Source organism: Nomascus leucogenys, chromosome 14, assembly GCF_006542625.1.
Source record: "Nomascus leucogenys isolate Asia chromosome 14, Asia_NLE_v1, whole genome shotgun sequence".
Classification (NCBI taxonomy): Eukaryota; Metazoa; Chordata; class Mammalia; order Primates; family Hylobatidae; genus Nomascus; species Nomascus leucogenys.
This window is the reverse complement of record NC_044394.1, coordinates 34587246-34608640: the sequence shown is the minus strand read 5'-3', so window position 1 is coordinate 34608640 and position 21395 is coordinate 34587246. Positions and strand designations below refer to the sequence as shown.

The 21395-nt window shown below is 39.1% G+C and overlaps 2 protein-coding genes across 8 annotated transcripts in view; both read right to left on the bottom strand.

The window, feature by feature from the left end:
* Positions 1-15425, bottom strand: part of GMCL1 (germ cell-less 1, spermatogenesis associated) — a 54409-nt gene extending 38984 nt beyond the window's left edge. For all 4 annotated transcript variants that reach the window (XR_004033384.1, XM_030828052.1, XM_003262508.3 and 1 more), the window contains exons 1-6: positions 14876-15425; positions 7319-7442; positions 5435-5531; positions 3649-3746; positions 1411-1523; positions 472-537 (exon numbers count right to left, since the gene is read on the bottom strand). Coding sequence is in view for 3 of the 4 variants with exons in the window: in XM_030828052.1 (XP_030683912.1) it covers positions 472-537; positions 1411-1523; positions 3649-3746; positions 5435-5531; positions 7319-7442; positions 14876-15135 (758 nt within the window). In the remaining variant the exon portion in view is untranslated. The remainder of the gene's footprint in view (positions 1-471; positions 538-1410; positions 1524-3648; positions 3747-5434; positions 5532-7318; positions 7443-14875) is intronic.
* Positions 15426-19258: 3833 nt separating this feature from the next.
* Positions 19259-21395, bottom strand: part of ANXA4 (annexin A4) — an 86639-nt gene continuing 84502 nt past the window's right edge. For all 4 annotated transcript variants that reach the window (XM_030828049.1, XM_004090367.3, XM_030828048.1 and 1 more), the window contains one exon: positions 19259-19586. In XM_030828049.1, coding sequence (XP_030683909.1) covers positions 19527-19586 — 60 coding nt within the window. In that variant the 3' untranslated portion in view covers positions 19259-19526. The remainder of the gene's footprint in view (positions 19587-21395) is intronic.

Below are 21395 nucleotides of genomic sequence, written 5' to 3'. Positions count from 1 at the left end.
AAAAATGTACATTTATAGGAGACACACATTTGTTACTCCACATCAGAGAATTCATTCTAGTGAGAAAACCGACCAACATGAAAAATTTTGAAGGTGAAAAAAAAAAAAAAAAAGGCCAAAGCAGTTTCTTCAAACTTATTTCTCAATAATAAAGATGATTTTTAAGATATAACTTTTAAATTCTCTAACAGCCTAGCAAAACCTGAAACTTTTCTATAGTCTTATAACAGTAATGCATTTTTCTATTAAAATTGGTTAAAACAGTAGACATAATATCCATTATATTATTCACAACAAAGAAATAAGTTTGCACAGCATTTCTTCAGTTTATGGATGTAGTCAAGCCCTTTCATTAAATTGTTTGCTTTTTCATAATATAGTTTTGTGTTCTACAAAAATGTTACGTACTTTAACAAATGATAAACAATATTTTAGGATGACTAATTATAAAGTTACTTGAAATTCAAATACCTGAGTTCTTTAAAAAGTTCAACATTCTGGTGAGTCATCAAATTGTTTAGAAGCCATTCAAGGCACCTGAAATTAAAATATATAATTATTATATTATATGCCAAGTATTTACAATTTATTAAGTAGGACTTATAGTTAAAATAAAATCAGAACATTAATCTTGCCAGAACATGCTCAAAACTTTTAGCTTAACAATAGGAAATTTAGTATTATTTTTGTCAGTGGATATTATTAAGAGAATATTTCCTTTATATTAACGAGAGTATTTCTAGTTTTAAAACTTCATTTTGAGTTTGTGTTAAATAGTTTATTAAGGGGTCTGCATACTAGTATAACCTTCTTTAAAATCTCAAAACAGGTACTGCAACTCTCAAGAGTCAGACGGACTGTCAGTCTATCAGGCCTACTTCTTAAACAATTTTAATAGAAAATACACTATCAAGTGCAGTGGCATGATCACGGCTCATTGCAGTCTTGAACCTCCCGGGCTCAAAGAATCCTATGACCTCAGCCTCCAGAACAGCTGGGACCACAGGTGCATGCCACCATGCCTGGCTAATTTTTAAAATTTTTTGTAGAGATGGGGTCTCCCTATGTTGCTCAGGCTGGTCTTGATCTCTTGGACCCAAGTGATCTTTTTGCCTTGGCCTCCCAAACCACTGGGATTACAGGTGTTAGCCACCACACCCGACCAAGAGTGACCATGGTTTTTATAAGCATGTATATAACCCACCTATGGTCACTTACAAAGACAACACTTTTGAGGAATTTACTAATTAGTCCAAAAGTTAAAAGGGGCTTTTTATTTAACAAAATTCCATCCCCCTATCCTATTTTTCCTTAATTCTTTCTTTCTTATAGCTATACATTCTCTTAAGAAACTAAAGCAACCAAATTCCTAAAAGTGGGATAGGAAGAAAAACAAGAAAGACAACTCACTTTTTCTTTACAGAATCTAATCCATAGGTCCCTGCTGATGTGTAATAGCCACATACAGTTTTCACATTAACTGTTTCCTTCATTGTCTCACCACACTGCTGTATTAAACCGTCCTGTAAATATAAATAAGCACTGGAAAGGCCCATTTCACGTGGGAAAAATTAGCTCTGATATGTGCTTTTACATATTAAAAAGTAAAAAAAAAAAAAAAGAAGGAAGAAAGAAAAGAAAGAAAACTCATTAAGTGCAGCAAACCTAAGTTTTTTTTTTTTTTTTAACAAGTCCAATAAAAATACTGAAAAAAGTTCAGCAAGTATTCAACTAAATACTTGGAATTTGAAAATGGAAGGTGCGGGGAGCAGTAAAGTAGAGATGAATACTGCTATTCTTTTTCTTTTCTATTCTTCCCCTGTCTGAGACCTTTGCAAATTTCTTTAGCAGCATTTTGTCTGTTTTGCCATTTCTTTTTAAATCAAGACGTCTACATAGTCAGTTAACCATCTGATGGGCCTAAACAAACAGTATGCATTAGCAGAAAGTGATTATTAAGTTTAAAATAACTACAATATCTAAGAGATGCACCTAAAACAAGTATATTATTATTATAAATGATTAACGTTAAAGTTTTAACCTAAAATGTTTATATAGGTTTTAAGTGAACTAACTTTAATACATGGAAAGAATACTACTTTTCATTCAAATTTCTGAAATACATTCATCATGCAGGTATAGTAAGTTAAAGAGTTAGTAAATCATAAAAGTAAGCAGAAAGTGAATTTAGAACAAAATCAAAAGGACCAGAGTTAGAAAATAAAGTATACTTATTGGAAATAAGTATTGAAAGGATCAAAACATTTTGAAAATCAAATGATCTCAACCAAGGATATTTAGCAAGCTATTAACTAATACTTCAAATAAATCAGTACAAAAATACCACATAAAAGTAAACAATTTTTTAAGATTAAAATAAAACATTGACTCCCTTAGGATTTTAAACTTACCTGGAAATCATTCTAGACTCCTCCCCTTTCCTCTTAACATTTAGTCTATCACCAAGTCCAGTGGATTATCCCTGAATCTCTCTGGTATCCACTTTTTCCTCTCCAAGCTTATTGCTACTGCCCTACTTTCCTCCCTTGGACAACTGCAACAGGTTTTTGTCTCTAATGCTGTACTCATCTTTCCTTCAATTAATCTTTCACATTGTTACTAAAGTATTCTTTCTAAAACATAACTTCGTCTTTCCCCTGATTAAAATATTCCAAAGGTACTGTGTACACTAAACTTCTTAGCAATGTATAGACATATTTTCATGATCTGGCTTCTGCCCCCCCCTTCTGCAATCCTTCTTATGTTTATGTGGGAGCCATGTTTCTGTTAGAGTCTTGAATCCTCCATTATTTCACATCGCTAGGTCTTAGTTTACTCTGTTCTCTCTGAAATGCTCTTCCTTCCCCTCTTCTTACTTTGCAATACAAACACACTTTCAACTTTCAAGACTCAGTGTGAAAACGTAACTTTCCTGTGTGACACCACCAGGATGAACTGACCACTCCCTTCTTTATGCATTCACTAAATGCTACAGGATGTTTATTATCATACCTATAATATTGAACAGCTCTTACTTTACCTTTGGGTTTGTATATCAACCCTCCCTCCCCTCTCCACACATACATACTATATTGTGAACTTTTTGAAGGTAAGGATCACATCTTAAGTTACCTTTGGCTTTCTGTGTCTAGTTTGACAAGTGCTCAATACACTTCTGTTAAATGAACAAATCTGTCATTCTGCCAGTAGATTAAAATACATATATGTGATTTATACGCAATTCTTTCAAAATTAAGAGAAATTTAGATAGTAGGCATGCATGTTTATTTGAACCCATGAATGAAATTAATCGGTAATCATAAGCCATCTGCTTAATAGTCAAGTCGTTAATGAATAGAAATCTGTAAATGACCTTAGACAAGTACCTTTTTTCCACATTATAGTCATACTAAGATATCTACACAGAAATGGCCTGCATTCATTTTATGCAGACATCATGACTCCCTCAGTTGTAATAAATTGCTTTTGGTTAGGCATTTTAAATGATTTATAATAAATGGCATATTTATACATTTCATTTTTATTTAAAAACTCTAAAAAGCTAAGCTTTATTTTTGTTTTTGGATCACACACTTTGAGACAAAGATTATTATTCTGAACCTTTCTTCGAATCACGTGCATACTTACCAACTGCAGCAAACAAGCTGCTGCCAAAATGGCAACAACTCGACTGGGCTTTATCAAGACATCATCTCGATATAGTGAACCAAATGCAACCTGCAGTGCTGAAAGCAAGGTACACATGTAGGATGAAATAATATTTATATCTACTACAAGTATTATACAAATAACAACAACGACTGTCTTCACACACAAAGACATTTGTCTAAATGTGGCATGCACATAAAAGGATAACAGAAGTATCCCTTTAATTAAAACGCTGGTAATGGTTACTGGTTGACACTGTTAATTTAATAACAAGGTTATAAATTTCTGTTTATTCTACCAAATCTAGCTGCATTCTTCTAACATGTAATCTTGACATCAGTGGTCACAACCAAGATGCCTTGGAAGAAGTTGTATAAGATACTCCTGAGTAGACCAATCGTTAAGTACGAATACGCAGACTCAAAGATAATCTTAACCCTGCTGCTTTCAGCGCTTCACCACTGAGAAATGTGGTACAGCTCCTGAGTCCTGTCCATGCCACACTCATGCCCAGCCCCCACAGTGATCTATGCCTGTCCATCCTTTCTCCACTGCCACTGTTATGAATGTCCCACATGGTTTGCTTTGTAAATATTTTTTTTTTTTTTTTTTTGAGACGGAGTCTCGCTCCGTCACACAGGCTGGAGTGCAGTGGTGCGATCTCGGCTCACTGCAAGCTCCGCCTCCCGGGTTCACGCCATTCTCCTGCCTCAGCCTCTCCGAGTAGCTGGGACTACACGCGCCCGCCACCACGCCCGGCTAATTTTTTTTTGTATTTTTAGTAGAGACGGGGTTTCACCGTGGTCTTGATCTCCTGACCTCGTGATCTGCCCGCCTCGGCCTCCCAAAGTGCTGGGATTACAAGCGTGAGCCACCGCACCCGGCCAAATATTCTTTTTTTTTTTTTTGAGTCAGAGTCTCGCTCTGTCGCCCAGGCTGGAGTGCAGTGGCGCGATCTCAGCTCACTGCAAGCTCCGCCTCCCGGGTTCAAGCCATTCTCCTGCCTCAGCCTCCAGAGTAGCTGGGACTACAGGCGCCCACCACCACGCCTGGCTAATTTTTTGTATTTTTTTAAGTAGAGATGGGGTTTCACCATGTTAGCCAGCATGGTCTCGATCTCCTGACCTTGTGATCCACCCACCTCGGGCTCCCAACGTGCTGGGATTACAGGCTGTAAATATTCTTAACTAAAGTATTTCTTTGCCTTTGTATTGAGCACCAGGTACTTTCATGTGGACCACCAATGAGGGGATCAGCAAGAGCACTGGAATGGGAATGAGGAGAGCTGTAGTCTGACACAGGCTCACTAAACTGCTCTGAGATCCAAAATAAGTCCCTTAACTCCTCTGAGCCTCGGCTTCCTCAGCTAAGGATTCTTTTAGCTCTAAAACAATATTTTTATTTATTGTTCCCAGAAAACGTCTTCATACATAGGGAATAATCAGTATCATTTGTCAGATTTTCTACGTAATTAAAAAAAAATGGTCATACTTTTCCTTCCTCCATCCTACATCTTCCATATCCCAGTTGAGCATATTTACAAAGATAAGTAAACAAACTGATAAGGCCCACATGACAAAACAGATTAGTGATAAGATGGGCAGAACTGATAAACTATGGTGTAAATCAACATAAAATTATCACCTTGAGGTGATAAAAGGAGTTTTCTAGACTACAAGGCTGGAAGGAATTATTTATTTTCTACCAGAAGAATAAGATTATGTTTTTATGATTTTTGCATAATAGTAATTATTGTGGTAGTTACCTTCTACATCAATGTTCTGGTCAGGAATCTCCAGTTCAATAATATTCATGCTGGATTCTTTCCAAGAACCACTGAACATACTAGAAAAGTAGCCAGACTTAAAAAAAAAAAAAAAGTCAATGATTATCAAGTACTTTCTGTGTCTTCCAAATTATTTGCCCATTTCTAATTCTAAGCAACTATTCTATCCATTAACTAAATTCATCCATTCTATTACTTCAACAGAAAAAGAACTGCCAAATATGTCTACAGGAGAAAAGAAATTAAGATAAGGACACTATTAGGAGTATCAAAATATACTTTTGGTTTAGTACTATTTTTGACAAAAAACTAAAATTCTTATATTACTATCTAAATTGAACTCATGTATTTCTATTTGAACCTGGTTAGCTTTTTACTCAAACTGTTGAATCTTTACTGTACACCTGAATGGCTATAAAGGACCAAACCAGTCCCAAGTCAGCAAAAACAGGATAATCGCCAAAGAAATTAGGGAAAATCCAAAATGTAGTTTAATGAGAAATTTCCAGAATGGACCTGAATTCTTGGAAAGGTACAAAATGAAGTCTTTAGGTATCTGCCAGATAGCACTCCTCATAATTAGAATTACTTTGAAATGGATCAAATATTAACTAATTTATTTAAAAATGCTACTGAGTACTTAGTATGTAGAAGGCACTGTGAATATAGCAATAAACAAAATGGATATTGTTTCTGTCCTCAGGGGGCTTATATTTTAGCATGTGGCTTGAACTATAATCAATACAGCTTCCATGAGAGGTAAAGTTTTAACAGAGGTATTCTCACCCTCAAGTTCACAAAACTGCTTTCAGATACTAAAAAGAAACAATATGAATCATACCCTGAAGTTAAAAGCAATATTCTGATATAGTCTCTGGGCAACATACTTCAAGCCAACATAAATTTGATTCAAAAACACATTTTAAAACATGATTAAAATGTTAGAGAAGACAATTCATTTTCAAATACTTTCACTGAAAAATTTTATACTATACTGTCTTACCAGTAATTATTCTCAAATGGTAAAGAGGAAAAATGTAAGTTCCAAAGGATAAAACTGTTGTTTTATTTCTAGTGCTTAGAACAATATCTAGCTTATAGATTTGATGAAAGAAAATGAATAAAATATTTTGGCCATTAGCCATTGTATTCTATTTTGAAAGCTCCAATTTTTTTTTTTTTTTTTTTTTTTTTGAGACGGAGTCTCGCTGTCGCCCAGGCTGGAGTGCAGTGGCACCATCTCAGCTCACTGCAACCTCCATCTCCCAGGTTCAAGCAATTCTCCTGCCTCAGCCTCCCGAGTAGCTGGGATTACAGGTGCCCGTCACCATGCTGGCTATGAAAGTTCTGAATTTTTAAAATGGGGTGGCAGGTAGTACTATTTTCAGTACAGAAATCTACTTAGTCTATATACTTTTTGGTGTTGTCTTTACCTGGATTTTCCAGGAGAGAACTTTCCACTCACACTCAATGTGAACTACAAAGCAACATTTCAGATGAGTTTATCCAATTTAAATAACCATAAGCAAAATAAACACACTACAATCTTAACTTTAATGTTAAATATTTTTTCCCCAACTTTTCCCCTTCTATCAACAGAAGGCACTGAAAAAAGCATTTTATGAAGTAATGACAAATACGTAGTATTAGGCTAGTCTGATACTGAAATCTCAAAATCTCTTTCTAGACCAAACTTAGTTTTCATGAACAATGTTTGCCAGTTTTCTTACAGACTTTTTATCAAATGAGAGGATTTAACCACTACAGTGTTCATGCAAAAGATTACTGTGAAGTGCAATGAGAAAGAATATGACTTAAGAGTTTAAGTGACTACCCTGTTACTCAAATAGAAAAAATACTTACTTGACATAAATATATTTTGTGTAAGCTCCATTCTTCTCCTAGAGCACAAATCTTAATGTCACTGTTTTCACCATTCAAAAATAATGTTTGATAAATATATTTAGATGTACTCTTTAATTTTTTCCTGTTAAAAGAAATGAAAAAGTCACATATTTATATAAAACTGAATGTTTTACTGATTTTGCATATATTTCTAAATACTCCTTTTATTCAATTTCTATTAAATAGAGTCAACTTACTTATTGTGTAAAAGGATACGGGGATAGTATATATTCAAATTTTCTTGTGTCTAGAAGAGTACATAAGAAACTAATAATAGTGGTTATCTCTGGGGTCCTCTATGCACGGGAGAGAGAGTGGAGAAAGGGGGGCAGCATGGGAGGCAGACTTTTCACTACACACGTTTTAGCAATTTTGGACTAATTTAATTACCTATTCAATAGACTAAGAAGTTAGCATGTTGATTTTTTACTTATTTCCTTATTTGGAAACCAGCACTATGAAGGAGCTCAAATAGTGCAATAATCTGCAAGTAGGAAATGGAGAACAAGAGTAAACATTTCACCTACCCAAGTAATTTTAAAATAGTTTACATTTAATCTTATTTTGGTACCAACCTATTCTTAAACTACTTAAAATGTTTTCCTCCCGCTGGACAAATGGTTTGCAACCTTAGATCAAAGGTTTTCTTTTCTTTTCCTATTTGTTTTTTAAAATTATTTATTTATTTATTTTAGATGAAAGGTTTTTAAAACTGCTCAAAGGAAAAGTCTTAGGGGCCACCAAGGAGAGCTAAGGAGTGAACTGTGAGCATCCCATCTAACTTCAACCAGAGCAGCATCACCTATTCTATCTGTAAACACACTGGATTTCTGCACAGATTTAATTTAAAGGAAGACTTGACTAAAAAAATAAAGTTTGAAAATCATTGCTCAAAATGATCCAGTAACTAAGAAAAGGCCCTAGGCAGAGGCTGATCGATATCTTAAATTCCTGACCAATTCTGACAGCTTTCCTAGCACATAAAAATTTCGATCTTTTTTTAAAAATGAAGTAATTGTTTCAGATGACATCCTGAAAACCGGTGAATTTAACACCTGTGCACTTAACACCTCTTCCTAGCCGACAATAAAAACAGCACATGCCTTAGTGGTAACAGACTTGGGTTTGAGTCCTAGCTGCCCCCCTGCTCAGTTATCACAACTGTAAAAACAGGACATTAATAGTATCCACTTCGTTATGATGAGAAATCAAGAGATAATGTAGTTTCCAGTTCCTGATAGCAGAATGTACACATGTTGGCTTCCCATCCCTCCCCAAATTACATTAAAGATTAAGAGTACAAAAAGGAGTAAGTCTACACCAGGAAAAGGTGAGGGTAGGCTCATCACTTGATGAGAGATTTATACAGATCTGAAAGTTAGAAAACAAATGCAAGTGAAAAAGAACAGTGAAAGCCACAGCCAAAAAATACATTATGGAGGACTAGGATGGAGGCTAAGCTTATCTGCCCATTAGAACCCTTGGGAGAAAAGAAGGATGAGGTCTCAGGGAAACAAAGGCAGAAGTAAGAAGAGGGGCAGAAAATGGGGAAACCAGTGCCTTCTTCACTCTATGAACACAGCGTATAGATAAGGAGAGTACAGATACTGAGGCAAAAAGATTCCAAGGTTTTTCTAGAAACAGCACAAAGCTAATGGAAGATCTAAGCCTGTAGTGTAGCTGCTGGTGCCCAGACAAAGCAATCCTCATTCCAAAATTTAAAGAATTTGTGGCCTGTTCACTCCCAATCCATTCACCCTAAGTCATGGTTCCCAAACCGTGTGTGAAATTCACCAGTTTAGGATACCATCTGAACATAGAGCACCACAGCCAACTCAGAGAGGCATGTGGAATATTTTAAATTTGAAGGAAACACAGTAACATCTTTCAGATACCATGCAATCTGCTATCATTAGGTTGTTTGGCCCTAACTATGAGGTATTTCTTTTGGACCAGGGGTGAAAATTACTAAAACATGAAATGTGCTGTGATCCATGAAAGCTTGGGAACCTCTGCTCTACAAAGCATGCCCCACCTATAACCAACTTCGTAGTCTTCTTACTCAAAGAAGAGGTACATTGGAAATAGATCTATTTACTCAATTAAAACACCATACACCAGTTACTCATTCTTAAATATAAGTGGACAAGCAAGGAAGCATCACCCAACATGAGGAAGAATAAGAGCATATCAGAGAGAGAGAGAGAGAGACTCCCCCCACCCCTGGAAACATATAATTCAGGGAAAAGAGAGGGGAAAAAAAAACCCTCTCACCAGTATACCTAGAGATCTGAAATTATTATATTTACTCCATAGGATGCTATGATAAAGGATTACTCGAACAAGAAAGAGCTTTTAGAGACTAAAGACATGATTACTGAAATTTAAAAAAACAAACAAACCAAAGAATGGTTTGTTTGTTTTTCTTCCTCATGTTGGGTGATCCTTCCTTGTTTGTCCACTTATATTTAAGAATGAGTAACTGGTGTATGGTGTTTTAATTGAGTAAATAGATCTATTTCCAATGTACCTCTTCTTTGAGTAAGAAGACTACGAAGTTGGTTATAGGTGGGGCATGCTTTGTAGAGCAGAGGTTCCCAAGCTTTCATGGATCACAGCACATTTCATGTTTTAGTAATTTTCACCCCTGGTCCAAAAGAAATACCTCATAGTTAGGGCCAAACAACCTAATGATAGTGATGAAAAAGTTAAAGGAAATTTCCCAGAACATAAAGCAAAAAGACAAAGAAATGAAAAAAGAAGAGACAGGCATAATCCAAGAAATCCAAAATCCAGTTAAGAGGCATCCCAGAAAGAGAAAATAAAGATAACAAGCGAAAGGAAATTATGGAAGAAATTAATGGAAAAAAATTTCCTGAAACTAAGGTAGTATATGAGTCTCCAGATTATAAGGATCCAACAAGTACCAAGGCCATTAAAAGACCCACACTTAAGCACATTCTAGTTAAATCCCAAAATACCAAAGAAAAAGTTCCACAAGTTCCAGAGAGCAAAAATGGTCACCTGAAAAGAGAATTACACCAGAATCAAATTTTTCATCAAGACTGTAGGCCTGAAGACAATGAAGCAGTGTCATCAAAGATATGAACAAAGTTACTTTAGATTTCCATACCCAGTCAGAGGATGAATAAAGTAAAAGAGACTAAATTTACATTTAGATATGCACAAATTACCCCCTTTTGCACCCTTCCTTGGAAAATACTTGAGGATGTATTAAATAGTTCCTAAAATGAGTGAGAAAGAAATGCAGGCTACACAAAATAGTGGATTCAATCCTAGAGATGGGGTGAAAGTAAGTCCCAGCATAAGAGCAGACAAATCCAGATTGGAACAGGAGGATGGACGAGGTCTAGGTTTTAGAGAAGGATTCCACGAAAGTGTGTTTCAAAAGACTTTTCTGTGTTTTTTCAGAAAAATCTGAAGCCATGATGAAGGAATATTGTTATTTTGTCAAGAGTGGGGGAAAGGCCATTATAAACTCTAGGACAATAAAAAAGCAATACAAAAAAAGGCACTGTCCAAATAAGATACAAACAAAAGCAGGGCCTGACTTTAAGCACTTGATGGAATATAAGAAAAGATTCCATATGACTGTGAGGTTAGAAAAATTTCTCCCTTTGAACAGACAAGCGGTTGTGACACTGGACCCATCAAATATGATTTATAATCCTAGCATACTACTTAACTCTTCTGAAACAATATTTACATAGTTATAACCATGTAATGTTGTTTCAATTTTTTAGAGACAAGCTATGGACAAAACACTCAAGATCTGATTGTAGAACAGTGTGGGTTTTAACAGTCTCGTAAATGTAAAAGTAGAACATGCACTTGACAAAGGTATGAGGTGGAAGTTGGGCCTAAAAGCTAAACCTTCTCATAAAGTGGTCTGTTGATGTGGGAGAGCACACCAGACAACCTCAGGAAGTATACACTAGGGCCAACACACAAAATTCAACATCTTAATACTTTCTCTTTTAAATTTTTATTTATTTAGTTCTTGAGACAGGGTCTTACTCTGTTGCCCAGGCTGGAGCGCAGTGGCACCATCTTGGCTCACTACAACCTCTGCCTCCTGAGTTCAGGTAATTCTCCTGCCTCAGCCTCCCAAGTAGCTAGGAATACAGGCGTGCACCACCACGCCTGGCTAATTTTTGTATTTTTTGGTAGAGGCGGGGTTTCACTGTGTTGGTCAGGCTGGTCTCAAACTCCTGGCCTAAAGTGATCTGCTTGCCTTGGCTTCCCAAAGTGCTGGGATTACAGGCGTGAGCCACCGCGCCTGGCCCATCTTAGTATTTTCTTATACTCTGCATCCGTACTGGGCTGAATAATCCAAACATCTTCCAGTAATATACAGACACTAAATTCTGATATGCATTTTCTGATTAAGGTTTGCTTTAAAAACTTTCCATTCCAGTCCACTCATGTAGTCTAGGAGTTGGTATACTTTTTCTGTAAAGGTCTAGATAGTAAATATCTTTAGCCTTCTGGGCCAAAAGGCCTCCAAATAATTTTGCTGGCATCCTAGTAGGCAGTGTCCTACTTGCCAGCCTCAGCTTACCACACTTGAGCAAACTTTTCCACCATCCAGTGGGCTACAGCCACACCTCCTTCAACATCATCTGAATCTTAGCTTGGGAAAGGGGCTGGGGGCACCTATTCCAAATTTGTTCCTTCTGTGGCTATTCTGCCTCAGCCTCATAAGTACTGACTACTCCATGTATTTTCTAGGGATCTCTTTACCTTAGCGTTTTGTCCTCAGTAGTTAATTCTCTGTGCCTTGTTAATAATGTTTATATTAAATTTCCTGTATTCAAATTGCTGTGTGATTTCTCTCCTTCAAATGCACTGTGACATATATTTCAATAATTACGTTAAATATAAGTGGTCTAACTACTAATTGAAAGGTTAGATTGTCCTGTTGGATAAAAGAAGCAAGACTCAACTATATGCTGTTTACATGATATCTATTTTAAGTATACACAGGAAAAAAGTTTAAGGAGGGAAAATGAGATATCATTCAGATATTTATCAAAAGAAAGTGGCCGATGGATACACTACAATCCCAGACTTCACCACTACTTGTTATATGCATGTGAGAAAACTGCACCTGTACCCCCTAAATATAAATAAATAAATAAATAAATAAATAAATAAATATATGTATGTATGTATGTAGTAGTGGCTAAATTACTAGGGATAAAGAAGGATGAACATTTTGTTATGATAAAGGGGCCAATTCATCAAGGAGACATATTTACTGCATGCTTACATTCTAGACATTGTGCATTTGTTTGTTCTCATATTTGTCAAAGCCTAAAAGGCAGGTATTTATAGCTCCAATTTACATATGAGGGAAATATGGCTATTAAGTGCAGAATACAGATGAGAAGTCAGAATTTTTTTTTTTTTTTTTTTTGAGACAGAGTCTCACTTTGTCACCCAGACTGGAGTGCAGTTGTGCGATCTTGGCTCACTGCAACCTCACCTCCCAGGTTCAAGCCATTCTTCTGCCTCAGCGTCCCGAGTAGTTGGGATTACAGGCACCTGCCACCACGACTGGTTAATTTTTATATTTTTAGTAGAGACAGGGTTTCGCCATATTGGCCAGGCTGGTTTTGAACTCCTGACCTCAGGTGATCTGTCTGCTTCAGCCTCCCAAAGTGCTGGGATTATAGGCGTAAGCCACTGCACCTGGCCAAGAACTCAGAATTTGAACTCTTAAAATTATGCTATAGGTTGGCAATGGTGGCTCACACCTGTAATCCCAACACTTTGGGAGGTCAAGGCAAGAGGATCACTTGAACCCAGGAGTTCCAGGCCAGCCTGGGTGGGCGACAGAGTGAAACCTTGTTTCTACAAATAAAAAAATTAGCTGGGTGTGGTGGTGCATGCCTGTGGTCTCAGCTACACACAAGGCTGAGGTGGGAGAATCGCCTGATTCTGTGAGGTCGAGGTGGAGTGAGCCATGATCCCACCACTGCATTCCAGCCTGGGCGACAGAGCGAGACCCTGTCTCAAAAAACAGAAAAATTTTTCCAAAGGAAAAAAAAAACAAAAAAAAACTATGCTACACTGACTCTTCAAAAAGGTTACAGGGTCAGGCACGGTGGCTCACACCTGTAATCTCCGCACTTTGGGAGGCTGAGGTGGGAGGATCGCTTCAGCCCAGGCGTTTGAGACCAGCCTGGGCAATATAGTGAGACCCCTTTAGAAAAAAGCTCCAAAAATCAAACAAACAACAAAAAAAGTTACTGAATAGTATTCACAGTAGGGGTCGATGTTTGTAAATAAATACACATATTCATACAAAAAACGGTACAAAAGGTTTTATAAACCAAACTATTAAGTTTTTGATCTATGATTCCTTTTTTACAATATATAACACTTGTATAGCAAAACCTTTTCGAATCTGCTTTTAAAGTTTAATTTTAGGCCGGGTGCGCAGTGGCTCACGCCTATAATTTCAGCACTTTGGGAGGCTGAGGCCAGCAGATCACCTGAGGTCGGGAATTTGAGACAAGCCTGGCCAACACGATGAAACCTGTCTCTATTAAAAATAGAAAACATTAGCCAGGCGTGGTGGTGCGCGCCTGTAGTCCCAGCTACTCAGGAGGCTGAGACACAAGAATCGCTTGAACCAGGAGGTGGCGGTTGCAGTGAGTTGAGATCGCACCACTGCACTCCGGCCTGAGTGACAGAGCAAGGCTCTGTCTCAAAAAGAAAAAGAAATCATTTTAAAAATTTCATCTGTGACCCTACCAAATAACCTTTAAAAACAAAAGCAGAAAAACCAAATTGTTTGTGTAAGCATATATTCTACCTATAAACTACATTCCAGGTCACAAGTCAATATTCCATCTTTCAACTCATCCAAAAAAAAAAAAAAAGGTTAAACAAGCTGCAGCAGCACCGCCCTACATACGGTACATTCACGGTCAACGACTTCAACTACTAGAAACTTGCACAGACTCTGTTCCTAGTTAGGAACAAATGTACACTATTGATAAACTTCACCTTTACAATTAACGAGAACTCCTGTGTGCAATTACTTCCCCTCCACTGAGTGGGCGACAATAAGAGTGCCCATTTCAGAGATTACATTTAGTGTCTGTACTAAGGCAACCGGATGCAAAACAACTTACTCTGCAGCTACCCACTTGAGAGGGCAAAGGTGGACAGGGAAGGCCAGCCAGCCGGGCGTCTCTAAGGTTTAACGAGACGCGAGCTCGGGCTTGGCGTTTCTCATCCTCATCTTGGGGCTGTAACAACACCCTGGAAGCGTCTGTGGTTGAAAATGCAGAACACCAGGCGTCTCCCAAGGCGCCCCCCCCGTCCGCCCGGCATCGGGCCGGCTTCCACATTCACGTCAAGGGCACGTCCCCTCTCCATAGGCTGGGGAGCGCTGCACCCCGCAAGCGCACGGGGCGCCGGCTCGGCCCCAGGCCCAACAGGTGCGGGTCCGGGTCCCCGCGGGTGCGTGCCCCCACGTACCTTCGAGGGGTGTTGAGGAGCCGCTGCTGCTCGTCCCCCTCCTCCTCATCCTCGTCCGTCTCCGAGTCAGGGTGACAGTAGCAGAAGGCCCCGCTGCTCCGCTTGCGCTTGTGGCTGCCCGGACAGTAACAGAAGCCGTGGCTCGCCGCATCGTCCCCAGTGTCCGGCCTCCGGGCCGAGCCCCCCGCCCTGGCACCCTGCGCCTGCTGGGCAAGGGCTGGTCTTGGCTGGCGCAGCACCCGGCTGCTCAACGATCCCATGGGTCACGGCTCCCCGAGACTTCAGGGAGCCCAGAGAAGGGGGTCTCCCGCCATGGCCCGGCCGCCGCCGCCGCCAGCCTTCCCCGAGCGCAGGTGCCTACACCGCCACCTTCTCACGCGCAGCCCCAACCGTTGCAGCGGACGCTACAGCCTCCATCCTCCGCCCCGCCTGCAGCGTCTGGTCGCGCCGCGATCTAGCACCGCAGGACCTCGCCCCCTCGCTTTCGCAACAAAGCGCGGGACGGAGGGCGCATGCGTGCGGCGAGCCTCCGGAAGGGGCGGGGCAAGGCGTGCGTGCGTGGCAGGTGGAGCCTGCGCACAACCTGGCGCGCCCGTGCAGGCTGGTTTTTTTCCGGCCTGCGGTGGGCCTGGCCTCCTACTAACCCGAACTGCGGCGTAGACGTAGTGTTAAGCCGTAGTTCATACACGCCTCTGTAGTGGCAAAACCTGGGACTCCAGTCTCTTATTCTTTCTACAAAGGTGCCTTGAGCCCCCGGTGCTTATGGACCTGTGGTAAGCTAGTGGCAAAACCCCGAAGCTATTTGGTCTCCTTGCGGGAGCTCGGCGCTTGCTGGGGCCACGCTGTGCTTGGTTGGGCGTGGCCTCCTGTGAGAGGGGCCCTAGGATGAGGCGCTATGCTGGATTCCTGGGCTTCCTTAACATGAGCCCTCCCCTGCTGTAGGCGTGAATGGAACCCGTTAAGTTAGGGGAACGTTCCCGGCACTCCTTTCCTTTCCTCTCAAGTGCCAGTGGGATGTCCGAATAGGGTCTGGCACCATGACTGTCCGGACTCAAAAGTGCCTTCAGGAGGCCCTAGCAAAATTTACAAGTGTCTGCCTGGAGTAGTAGCAGCTCTTGTGATGGACTCCGGACAGCTAGCGTTCATTCCCTGACTCCCTTGTTACTTTTTAAGTAAAATAATGAAAATTTTTCAAATAGAGTAATACAAACTCCTGTGGACCGACCACTAGCTTGAAATTTTATCAGACTTGCTTTCATTCTTTTTTCCTCTCAGCTTTATTGCGCTGTAATCAATGATTCATTATTTTTAAATAGAACAATACAGATAGGCAGAAGCCCATGTGTACCTCATCCATCTCATTCTGTCTCCCTCCCCAGTGGCAATCACTGTGCTGAGAATGTTGTATATCATTATGTCCGTGCATGTCCTTATATGCATACCCATAAATAATATTTTCTTTTGCATGTTTAGACATATCATGGAATGGAGTCATAGCTGTACCTCTCATTGTGCACTTTTCTCCTCTCTCAAAATTATACTCTCAAGATTTATCCACTTGGCCAATCGCTAGATAATTTTCACTGCTCATTGTATGACTGACCCATATTTGTTTTTTACATTCCTTAGTGAGAGAGGTTATTTGTACTTTAATGGCCTCACAGAGCAGCAATGAACATCATGTGCAATGGATTCACCAAGCAGATTCCCAAAAGTGAATTTGCTGGGAAATTTGCAACTTTGTTAGCTATTACCAAATTGCTCTCTGGGTTGATTGCACCAGTGTACCAATTTAGACTCCCATAGGCAGTATACGTAGTTTGAGGGCCCCAGTGGACTAATGTCTGATTCATGTATGAGAAATCTGAACTGAGAGATGCTAGCCGAGGCAGCTTGGGGTGGAGGTGGGAGGCAGAGAATAATGGTTGTAGAGGGATCAGCTTGCATACGCAGAATTTGCCAGCACAAAGAACATGCAGGTGTTTCCCATGGAGCAGATGTGGACCACCATGAGATAGCTGGGATGGGATCATCTTAGGTCCTGCCCAACAGGCCTGGGAAGAAGACTTCAGCACTGAGAACCTCAAAGAGTCACCAAATTCCTAGAGGCTGAAAAAGGAGTACACATTTGCCTTGCCAAAGGAACCGCAGGTGAGTAGTGTGATGAGGTTGACAAAGGAACCCACAAGAATCAACTTTAGTCTCTTAGGGTCACACAGGGCTGATCTTCTACCACCACAGCACTGACAGTCAGGTAACAACTTTCCTGCTCCCCTTAACTCTCTTCTTTGCTACAACCCAGACATGGTAGGTTGGGCCAGGGGGAGAACATGGAAGGAAACCTAGGTGGAAAAAGAAGAGAAGCCCATGGTCTCCCTTTCCCCAGAAACCAGCTTCCTACTGGCAATAGGCCAGAGGTGAGTGAGGGAAGAAGCCTCAACTGTAAATCAAGCTTGGAATTTTGACTGGATATATTACTTACTAAAATGACACTGTTTTATGACCTTAAGGGACTACACAGTAGGACTTTAAAACTTAAGAGTGAACAGAAAAGTCATGACTCTATTGTCTATCTGAATTTACATCTAAAGAAGGGGAAGGACCAGGCCCACTGAATAAATGTAAGTGGACAGTAGGAGGGAAAAACAAACATAATTATATCTCAAAGTCATGCTAATTCAATATGACAAACATTCCTCCAGGGTGACTTTATCCCACCTTCTAGAAATCTTCTGGTGAATAAATGCTATTTGTTTTAAAATTTTGGCTAAGCTGCATATCATTTAAAGATAAAACTTCCACCAAAAAATTCACTGTGCTTCCAAAGACAAAATAAAGCTGCTTTGGAGATTCTGTGGTCTTCTGGGAAGGCATTGAAGTGATAGTATTATTTCCTGTAAGTAACTGGAGTGACTAAATATTCACGTAAGTAGCTTCTACCAGTAGCTGTAGCTTTTATAATAAACAACACTAAACTAAAAAATTCTTATTATTTCACCCACCAAAATACAATGGATGTTATAAAATGAACAAAGAAGGCAAGTATTCTTACCATAAGAATATAAATGTCTTTTATACATTTATAATATTTAATATAAATGGTCTACTTAGAGCAGAGGGTGTCACTCATTTCCAGAGAATAAGTCCATACGTTATTTTATGATATTGAGTAGTGTTTGGCATATGTGAACATTAGCCAGTAGGCACGCATAAGACTAAATATGTGATTTTTTTTTTTCTTATCCTGTAATTCCTATAGAAACTGAGTAACACAAGTCCTTCAAAAATAGCTCCTTTCAGGGGCCAGGATGAAAAACCTCAGAAGGTGAAAAGTGAATCAGAGAAAGACTATACCTCACTTCAAAGACACTTTTTTTTTTAGACGGATTCTTGCTCTGTCGCCCAGGCTGGCGTGATCTCGGCTCACTGCAACCTTCGCCTCCTGCCTCCTGGGTTCAAGCAATTCTCCCTGACTCAGCCTCCCGAGTGGCTGGGATTACAGGTACCTGCCACCACACCTGGCTAATTTTTGTATTTTTAGTAGAGATGCAGTTTCTCCATGTTGGCCAAGCTAGTCTTGAACTTCTGACCTCAGGTGATCCACCCGCCTTGGTCTCGCAAAGTGCTGGGATTACTGGCGTGAGCCACCACCCCCGGCCTAAAGACACCATTTTTAAATTAAAATTATTTTTCCATGTTCTTACAAAATGAACTTTTTAATTAAATCCAAGTACATCTTCAGAATGTTTCTAGAGTTGAAAGGCACAGTGCAAACAGAAATCACTACAATCAACAAAATTGAAAAAGATTTTTAAAAGTATTTTTAGCACAAAAAAGTTTTCTTTATATCAAACTAAATTCAGAGCATTACATCATTCCCAGAATACCTAGTTTGAAGCTTATTTTTTTTTCCCATTCACTTGCAAGCTGGATTAAGACATTAACTATAATAATATGGAATGTTCGGCATTTATGTTTGGTAACCAGATGTATATGGTTTGTATACTTTAGAATTTAGTTTGTTCAGATAAATTGGTTTTGATATACTTTGACTACAGAAAGTGATTTCAACATAAGATGTGATGAAGGAAGTCTCCCATGAAAAACTTAGTAAGGATCAACTAATGCTATGGACAAAACCTAAGAAAAGAGATTTGTAGATGCTTTCAAGGCTTTGACTATGAAATATAGAAAACTGGATGGGCATTCTTACTAACCGGATGCTTACAATTTCAAATGAAGAAACTACTAGCCACTCTAAAAATTGGATTAGGGAAAAAAGTGATTTTAGAACAGTCTTCCATTTAAAAAATGTTTCACTGAAAAGAAAATATGGAATAATTTAATATATTCAATGTCTGTGAAACACAAAGTAGAAGGTAATCTTTTAAAAACATGGAATACATTTTTATTTCTATTTTTAAATCTCTATTTATGTCTTATAAGCTTTGAAATGCAAGTACAGCTTTGGAGCATCATAATGACTAATTATAGGTGAATAATAATACAGACAGTCTATATCCTAGGAGGCAGCTGTAGGCGTTTTAATTGGAAATAAGCATTCTGAGATAATGATAATAGCAGTGTAGAAAAATGAAGTTAAAAAAATTCAAAGTGTTGAGAATCCTCCTGTCCTTCTGGGATTTTTATTTTAATCATCTCCTCCACAGAGAACAAGCAGTACTTTCCTGTAGTCTCCGGATGTGTCACCCTGTTGGATAGGGAAGCAACGTTAGATAAATAGATTTTAAAAAGAAACACACAGTTCAAAGTCATCTAAGCCAACTTTTTCAAGCTTGGCTGGATTTTTCTTAGCTTTAAATTTTTTTTATTACAAAGGTAATACTTATTCAGTGTGGAAAATAAAGACAAAAAAGAACACAAAAATCAACCATTATTCCATCATCTAGAGACTACTATTCTTATCATTTTGATGTGTGAATGTCCTTCCAGTCTTTTTTCTATGTATCTAGATACCCAATGTGATAGAACAGTAGTATTCTGTGTTCTGCTTTTTCACTTAACAATATAGCCTATTTCCCTATTTTGTTAATTTTTTGTTTGTTTGTTTGTTTTGTTTTGTTTTGTTTTTTTGAGACAGAGTCTTGTTCTGTTGCCCAGGCTGGAGTGCAGTGGCGGGATCTCGACTCACTGCAAGCTCCGCCTCTTGGGTTCACACCATTCTCCTGCCTCAGCCTCCCGAGTAGCTGGGACTACAGGCGCCCACCACCATGCCTGGCTAATTTTGTTTTTGTATTTTTAGTAGAGACAGGGTTTCACCATGTTAGCCAGGATGGTCTCGGTCTCCTGACCTCATGATCTGCCAGCCTCGGCCTCCCAAAGTGCTGGGATTACAGGCGTGAGCAACTGCGCCAGGCCCCTATTTTGTTAAATATTATTCTACAACATTATTTAGTGGTTACAGAATATCCCATTGTATGCAGGTAAAATAATTTATTTGATCACATTCTCCCTCTCCCTATTGTTGGATATTTATGTTGTTTCCATTTTTCACTATTATAAACACTGCTTCAATAAGCATATTGTAGTTACATTTTTGTATATTTTCTTAATGATTTATTCTGGATAAATTTTCATAAAATGGGAATTACTGGACTAAATGCATTTTCTTAAACCTTTTTTTTTTTTTTTGAGATGCAGTCTCATTCTGTGGCCCAGGCTAGAGTGCAGTGGTGCAATCTTGGCTCACTGCAATCTCCGCCTCCCAGGTTCAAGCGGTTCTCCTGCCTCAGCTGCCTGCGTAGCTGGCACTACAGGTGCACACCACCACACCTGGCTAATTTTTATTTTTTTAGTAGAGACAGCGTTTCACCATGTTGGCCAGGCTGGTCTTGATGTCCTGACCTTAAGTGATCCACCCACCTCAGCCTCCCAAAGTACTGGGATTACAGGTGTGAGCCACCGCACCTGGCCTGTTTTCTTAAACATTTTAATATGGGTTACAAAACAGTCTTCCAGAAAGGTTCTATAATTTCTGCATAGAAATTTTTGTGGTCTAATAATTGATTAATTTTTTAATCTTTAATTTTATTTATTTATTTTTATTATATTTTTAGAGACAGGGTTTTGCTCTATCACCCAGGCTGGAGAACACTGGTGTGGTCATAGCTCACTGCAGCCTTGAACTCCTGGGCTCAAGCGATCCTCCCACCTCAGCTTCCCAAAATGCTGGGATTACAGGTGTGAGCCACTGCACCTGGCCTAGATTAATTTTTATTAGTTATTCTCGGGGACTAGAAAAGATGGAATCTCTGTATATAGCGTTCAAAGTTTAATAAGTATCTGTTAAACTCAATCTTAATATATCCTTGTTTATACTTTGCCTCATTGATCTGCCAAAGCGTAGGATGTATTAAAGTCTCTCGCTAGCATAGTAATTCTATTATATGTTTTCTTCTGGAGCCTCAATTTTCTTATTTATACATTTGAATGCAATATAATTTGGTACTTAAAGTTTCATAACAGTTTAATCTCTGCTGTGAATTGTTGCCTTTGCCAG